We start from the raw sequence: 8,008 nt of genomic DNA, 5'->3' as shown, positions 1-8,008 counted from the left end.
AAGTGTCCCTTAGGTTTTAGGATCTTCTTAATCTAAAACCGATAGTCTAACCTACGTTTATGCTTTTTTTACACAAACAAACACTTCTGATAGTAAAGGAAATAGGGCCAATTAATTACGTAACGTATATATATATGTATATATATATATATATATATTAAAAAAAACAATGTCAACAACAATATAGTATAATATTAGTTTTAGCACTGGTATACCAGTGCTAAAACTAATATTATACTATATTGTTGTTGACATTGTTTTTTAATTCACATTGACAACGTATTCTTTCAAGTCTTAGTTCAGCCTCAAATAATGCTCTGGACAAACTACAAATTCGAAAAAGACAAACTGAACCACATACATGATAATAAAATAATAATTTTAATTAGCCTTTTATTTGGCAGTTGATCAATAATAATAATAATTGATTTGTTAGTGATTTAACATGATCTGTTCTATCTTGAAGTAAGTGGTTCCATCTTTCATGTGGGGTCAACTTAGTCATTTTCTATACAAACTAGAGCAGTGGCGTCCATTCACTAAAAGGCAAGGTATGGCGAGAAGGGAGGGCGTGGGGGGGGAGGGGGTGAAGGTGGATTTTTTTTGTCAAATCAGTTGTGCAATAGTCACTTTTGGTGAGTTGTTTCTATACAATTCAGTTATATGACATTTAGGTATGACACAGGACTACACAAGCATTTTTAGTATATAAATGTGTCAACAGACTAAAGCAGGGAACCACAATATTTTGCATACGAATTATGCAGAATGTAATATCATAACTGTCTATTACTTTTCTTGCAATTGAGCCAATTTTCCTTAGGTACGGTTTTGAGGTGTGTGTTCAACAGAATGTAGTATCAAAAACACATTCACAAAAAGTATGGGTTACTGAATGCTGAACTGCACTATTATAATCACTAAGCCAGACCTTACCTGTGTCCCTGTATCACTTGTCTCTGCTGCCCTTTGATAAAGAAACGTCCCTATGTCCATTTTCCTTTTTTTGGGGGCATATTTCAGTTAGTCACAGCAAAAGTCACCTAGTAAAAGTGAGATAATTGACAATATCAAAACATGCTAGTGCCATACCTTGCCATACCAAATGGACGCCCCTGAACTAGAGGCAATTCCATTGAGCACTACAGGCAAGTGTAACGAATTCCTACAGATCTGATTAGTCTATTGTTTTATTAGTACTTTTTTTTAATCTCTTGCATCATGTAAAACAGAGATGGCTTATCCCCATGCTTTCTAAACCACGCCACTAACATCCACATTTAGCAAACATTGTTGTCTACTCTAAAATGTCAGTGTTACTAGCCTGCATTATTGACGTGCGTTAACTCAGTATACATATATCTGTCTGTCTGTACCAAGTTTGCTTTACGACAACCAAGGGTAAAAATCATTTCCCGTCGCCCCCTCTCCCCGTCCATATGGAAAACTATACACTATAAGTCCAGTCCGTCACCGCAGGAAATCAAAAATGACATGGAAATGTTGAAATGCTATTAAGCTTCGCCTGCAGCCCTCTCTGCCCTCTGCGTCTCTTGACAGCAAGACCGATGTCAGGTTGGTGACACCAAGGCCGACGCCGGCAGCAAATGGCCTAGGAACAAGGTTAGGTAGGTAATCACTCTCAAAACTAGTACTGCGGAGTGTAACACAAGACAAAGCATTTCCTCATTACGCTATCCTATATTGACCCTGTAATTCAATAGAAGCCATAAGGGAAACTGTGTAAAGACAGATGTTCTGTTGTCACGACAGTCAGAAGAGAAAGCATGTGTGAGCTGCTGCTGCTCATGGTCAAAGGTTCACCACTCACAACCCAAGACATCCCCTGATCTCTTATAGATCATTATTGATCCACTGATCTATTACAGATCATTGTAGGTCATTGTAGATCAGTGGTGACATCGCCGGAAAATCTTTATAGCATGCGGGTATCACTGTATTTTCATGTTCTTTTGCTCACTATACCGGTAGTAACCAAAACATTATGCAGTGAACCCCCGGCATCATGGTTTGAATTATACCATGGGGGGGGCTAACGGCTCACTAAGGATAGACGGATTGTTTGTGAGTGAATAAAACCTGTGTGTCTGCACCACATTATTTCTTAATAGTACACCAATACATCCTTTTGACATGTTCTATATGTGTTACGTAGCCGTTGAAATCCCCCATGGTGATCATATTGAAAACCCTGAGGTTAACATCACCATCTGGACTCCGTAGCAGATTACATTATGACACTAGATGGTAGCAGTACTCCCCAGGGCATGTGCTGGTTTCCACCTCTGTTTAGGAGCTTGTACTAATACAGTATATCTAGATGCTTGTACTAATATATCTAGGAGCTTGTGATAATACACCCTTACAAAGCAGTATCATGGTAGTTTGATGGTATTTTCAGTGTTACCATGGTACCAGCCAGTGATGGAACGCCATTGTATCACTTTTAAATACTTTAAACCATGATACCGATGGTGCACTGCATAATGTTTTGAAAATAAGGGAAATACCATGATACCAAACATAAGCATATTTTTAGGGGGGGTTGCAAGGGACATGTCCCCCTCAATATTGAGAAGAGGTAAATTTGTCCCCCTCCAAAAATATAGCTAATATGAAAGACAACCCCCTTCCCAAAAGAGTTAAAAAAAAATTAAGGGGGTCAAAACATTTATATATCCCTCTTACCTGTAACTATATATTAACCAACAATTGGAGTCACCCCTACAGGACCATACCATCTCAACCTGGCATCTCAACGTTTGGTTATATTCCATTATATTTGTGTCAGCGCGGGTACCTGAATGTTGTCTTTTCCTTTACATAAATAAAGACATTTCCACCATGAATTGATGCAGAAAAGGCACAAATTGGCGCAGAAAAGTACAGCAGTATGCAGGAAATGAAGTGTCTGACACTCAAAGATTTCTGGGGGAGGACCCGCCGACCCCCCGCGGTGTCCCCTGAATGTTGAAACCAAACCCACGTCCTTGATACCAAATACTATGGTCCATCCCAGTGAGAAACGTCATGCTACAGTAAAAGCTTGCCATTTGTAATTGCTAAGCATGGTAGAAGGCAATGAGTTGAACAGGATATAACCATTCATACAGTGGCTGTACGGCGCGAGTAGTAATTTCCATAGTTTCTACATTATGTGTCGAATCGGAAATACGATTGAGGTCAGTGTTGCATCTGTGCTTCATTTCAACCTTCAAAATCCGTTTAGTACAAAAATAAACAGACAAGGCATTGTGAAATATTTTTTTTTCTTCTCTTTTTATTATTTTTACAGTCCCACGGAATCAACGCGTGATTGCGTTTGACAGCATCTCACAGTCCTGTCTGTGTATGTGGGTGACGTGGTCTAGAAGTAGTTGGCCACCCTGCGGATGGACTGGATGTTGGGGTTCTGGGACTGCCACTCCATGTGAGTGCTGTAGGAGCCTCTCTCCACAATGTACATGCGGCCACGGAAGTTAGGCTCTTCATACAGGACCCAGCTGGGGGGGAGAGAACCAAATGTTAAAAAAGATTAAGACATTTGGGGCATGAGTACAGTGTCTGCTGTGGAGTCTGGGTTATCTGGGTTTGCAGGAAGGAGTTATATAGCTATATAGGCTATACCTAATATGTTTTATTTCCAAAGCACATTTAAAACAACTGCAGTTGCACCAAATGATGTATACAGTATATAAATGGCACTATGATAAAACACAGTAAAACATGGTAAAGAAAGCAACACAAATACGACAAACATAACAACAAGTAAGATTAAAAAAAAAAAAAAAACATAAAACAGGGTAGGTGTGAGATCAGACTATCCAGGCTAAAAAGGTCAGTTTAAAAGCTAAAAGGCCTGGTAAACAGGTAGGTTTCTAACCTGGATTTAAAGGCCTCTACATTGTACTTACATGGACACTAAATGAGACACATGATAGAGGATAGAGGTAAGACAAAGGATACTCTCTGACATCTTAATTTGACCAGTACTTGATTATCCCTCTTCACTAGACACTAGTCACCTTGAAGGAATCAAATTAATACCCCTGCCCTTAATTTTCCAACAGTTTTCAATCCACCCAGCTAGAGCTGCAGGCTTCAGGGCGGTTTCCATTAGGAATGAGAATTATGCTAACAAGCCATTTAAAGAAAACGTAAGGACAAATTAAGACACTTTTCTCCCCACAATATAGTGAGTACCCTTTAAAGGGGAAGTTCACCCAAAATAATAAAGCACCCATAGTGTTATATATCCATCCAGATCGGTTTAGTGTGATTTGCCTAGTTTTGGAGAGATGTCTACTGTCACTCCAATACAAAGGAGCTGAATGGCACTCGGCTTGTGGCCATTAGAAAATAAATTCAAAATACAAACATGTTAAAAGCTCAAAAGCGATGTGTCTTTTCAGAAATCATGACCCTGTTACTCAATATAAGCCACAGACCTTGTTGTGAACTTGTGAGCAGTTTCATGTTGAAATTATTTTCTACCAAGCTACACCCCCCATAATGATGAATGGGGCTGTACTTCGGTTGAAAATTGTTCCTACATGAAACTGCTCACAACAAGGTCTGTGGATTTTCCTGAGTAACCAGGTCATGATTTCTGGAAAGAGAGATTGCTTTTGAGTTTTTAAAATGTATTCTTTTGGTGCTTCGAGCGCCACAAACCGAGCGCCATTCATCTCCATTGTATTTGAGTGACGGCCAGCATCTCTCCAAAATAGGCGAGTCACACTGAAACTGTCTACTAGAAATGTGTTTTGGGTGAACTGCCCCTTTTAAAGAAAAATAACCAGCAGAGATACGTACGCTCCATCTCCATAGACTCTGAGGGAGTTGATGCAGTTCTTGGTCAGACCCTTTCCCTGCAGGAAGGGACAGTCCTCGGTCAGCTCCACGCTCTGGCCAACGAAGCTAGCGGCCTCGAACAGCTCCATCCTGTAGTGCTCTCCGTGCTGAGGAAGTGGCATTGTACAGTATTATACACACTGGGAAAGGACACGCATATACACAGTGAAAACATTTACACACACTGCAATAGTATGCAGTGAAAAAGGACACATATTCACAGTGAAAATTATGTGTAGCCTACTCACAAAAAAATTACATGTATAGGCTTACTTTGGCTTTACTTAGCCCATGTATAGATTAGATTAATATGCAAATGTATAGTCATCATACAGCACAAGTACAGTACAACGAAAATAAATGTGGCATCCAACCAGAGTGCAAATGTAACCGTAAAGTGCAACAGCGATATACAATGTACAGGTGATTAAACTGTTTATAAAAAGTATAAATTAGTACTACTGAGTAATAGTGCTAATCAGATGTATCATGTACAGATGCTCTATGTACAGTGATACAGGTATAGAGACACTATGGTATTATGTCATACTGGCCAGCAGCGTAACTAGTAAGAGTATAGGTAAGGGATATATATTGTAGATATAGTATCTACAGATATTTATTATCTTTTTATTATATATAATAATATATATTAAAAAAAATTATTCTTATATCTTTTTATTTGTATTACCCTGCCCGTACCCCCCCCCCCCCCTCCCCTGTGCTTCTATGACCCCAGAACTTCCCCCAACAAATAAAAAGATCCATCGTCTCTCATCCTACATGCTGGAAAATGGCACGTATACGCAGTGAGAAATGACAAGCATATAGCCACTGGAAAATGCTGTGTACTACGCGCTGAAAGATGACAAAACGGAGCCATTTAGCGGTAATAAACGGCTCTGGGTAGAGCTGACGTGTACCATCTATACGCCCTGGAAAGTGACATGCATACACAATGGAGAGGGTTCCAGGCACTCGCAGGGGAAAAAATGTCAGTATGTACGCAGTGGACAATGAGATGCAAACGCGGTGAAAAATAACACTTGGTCACTATCTGTCCTGACATTCCTCTGGAAGGGCAGGTTTCTCCTAATGGTGTGTCAGCACACACACACACACACACACACACGCACACACACACACACACACACACACACACACACACACATACACACACACACACACGCACACACACACACACACACACACACACACACACACACACACACACACACACACACACACACACACACACACACACACACACACACACACACACACACACACAGATACCCCATACATAATATAACTATTTGACAGACACACACAGATACAGATACCCCATACGTAATATAACTATTTATTATTATTATTATTATTATTACATTTGTAGGGGCGCTTTATATTTGTGGAACAAATCTCAAGGCGCTACAGTGTAGAAGAACATAAAAACTAGTAAGAGAGTAGAATAACATAAAATAAGTAGGGTTATAACTAGTAAAAGAGTAAAAAGAACATGAAATGTGAAGGGCTAAAACTAGTAAAAGAGTAAAAGAGATTTGATAGACACACACACACACACACACACAAACATCTGTCTGTCCCCCTTTGTGCCAACCCAGCGGCCCTTTGGTTCCCCCCAGTTCACGGGGGGCAGCACCAGTCCCTCGGGGCGGCGGCCTTACCATCCTGATGGGCTTGCAGGAGCCCATGTGGTCGTTGTGGGCGTTCCAGCGCTGGAACTCGGGGTACTCCCCGTGCTCCAGGATGTACTGCTGGCCCTTGAAGTCGGGGTGGTCGAAGCAGACGAAGGCGCCGCTCTCCACGCGGACAGAGTTCACCCTGTTCATGAAGCCGCGGTCCTGGAAGTTGTCGCAGTCACCGCGAATCTCCAGCTTCCTGCCGGTGAAGCATTTTCCCTCGTAGAACACGACCTGGTGGAAGCCACGGCAAAGAGAACAGTTTGTTTTCCATTAAGAGCTGAGATTTCCTCTATTCGAAGAGATTTCATATTATATTAGATTAGATCCAAATCTATTGTCATCATACAGCACAAGTACAGTACAACGAAAAGAGGTTTGGCATCCAACCAGAGTGCAAATGTAGCAGCAAAGTGCAACAGCAATACACAATGTACAGGTGGTTAAACATCTACACACGTCTACAGTGTGTCGCAGATGATCAGAAATGATCACATGTCAATAGTCATGTGAAACGAGTGTTGTTATTATTACAAGTGTAATGGTGGCATTCAGTGTTACACGGTGAATAGCGACAAAAATCTTTAAATTAGGGTTCGAACCAGTCAGCTGCCCAAAAAGACAGTATTCTCATCGCACGAGGCTCCCAGAGGACACTGTCTTTTGTTCGACGTGGACGAGCTGAGCTGGGGGGGAGGGGGGGGGGGGGGGGAAGGTACCACTACCAAGATGCGTATCACACTTTATGGCGGACTCACCTTTCCTGAGTACTGCGACATTTTTCCAACTGATGTTGTTCGAACTAGTCCCACAGTATTAGAGTTGAAAAATTTAGACACCCTGATATATAAGGCCTTTAGAGAGGGCGGAGGTATCGCGAGGCCTATGGCACAAAGGCGCAACAATGGGGGGTTTAGAGGTTGTGCAACATGGGCAGTTTCCCTTACAGCTGGCACTGCTGATATTGGACTTTGGCTTCTGGGGGGGGGGGGGGGGGACAATGGAGAGAGAGAGAGAGAGATTTTGCTTTGATTGGGTTTTGAGAGTGGTGTTGCCCCGAGGACAGGGGCAGACTAATATTTGGGGTGGCTACGGACACAAGGCCGGGTACCAAATAGACACAACCCAGAGAGTCGAAAATGATGCAGTTGGGTAGGCCTATGGGTTAGGCCAGAGGGTCCATGTTGTTTTTCATAGCAAGGACGCCCAAATAGATACACGTAATGGTAAATGGAATGCATTTATATAGCGCTTTTATCCAAAACGCTTTACAACTTATGCCTCACATTCACCAATTCACTCACCAAGGTCAACCTGCTCATTGGGAGCAGTTAGGGGGTTAAGTGTCTCTGCTCAAGGACGCTTTGACGCACTGCCGAGAGGAGCCGGAATCAAACCGGGAACCTTCTGGTTACCAGACGACCGCTCTA

The 8,008-nt window shown here is 41.8% G+C and overlaps 1 protein-coding gene across 1 annotated transcript; it reads right to left on the bottom strand.

The window, feature by feature from the left end:
* Positions 1-3,388: 3,388 nt before the first annotated feature.
* Positions 3,389-7,357, bottom strand: LOC311239026 (gamma-crystallin N-A-like; the record flags this gene model as incomplete). The annotated part of the gene is made up of 4 exons (XM_084327247.1): positions 3,389-3,524; positions 4,837-4,982; positions 6,564-6,812; positions 7,337-7,357. The coding sequence occupies 4 exons, from the start codon at positions 7,355-7,357 to the stop codon at positions 3,389-3,391; spliced, it is 552 nt and encodes a 183-aa protein (XP_084183373.1).
* Between the last annotated feature and the right edge of the window lie 651 nt (positions 7,358-8,008).

The sequence above is a fragment of the Notolepis coatsorum genome (assembly GCF_963971535.1).
Source record: "Notolepis coatsorum genome assembly, chromosome: 13".
In the NCBI taxonomy this organism is placed as follows: domain Eukaryota; kingdom Metazoa; phylum Chordata; class Actinopteri; order Aulopiformes; family Paralepididae; genus Notolepis; species Notolepis coatsorum.
The sequence above is the reverse complement of the archived record's forward strand: the minus strand, read 5'-3'. Positions and strand labels throughout refer to the sequence as shown.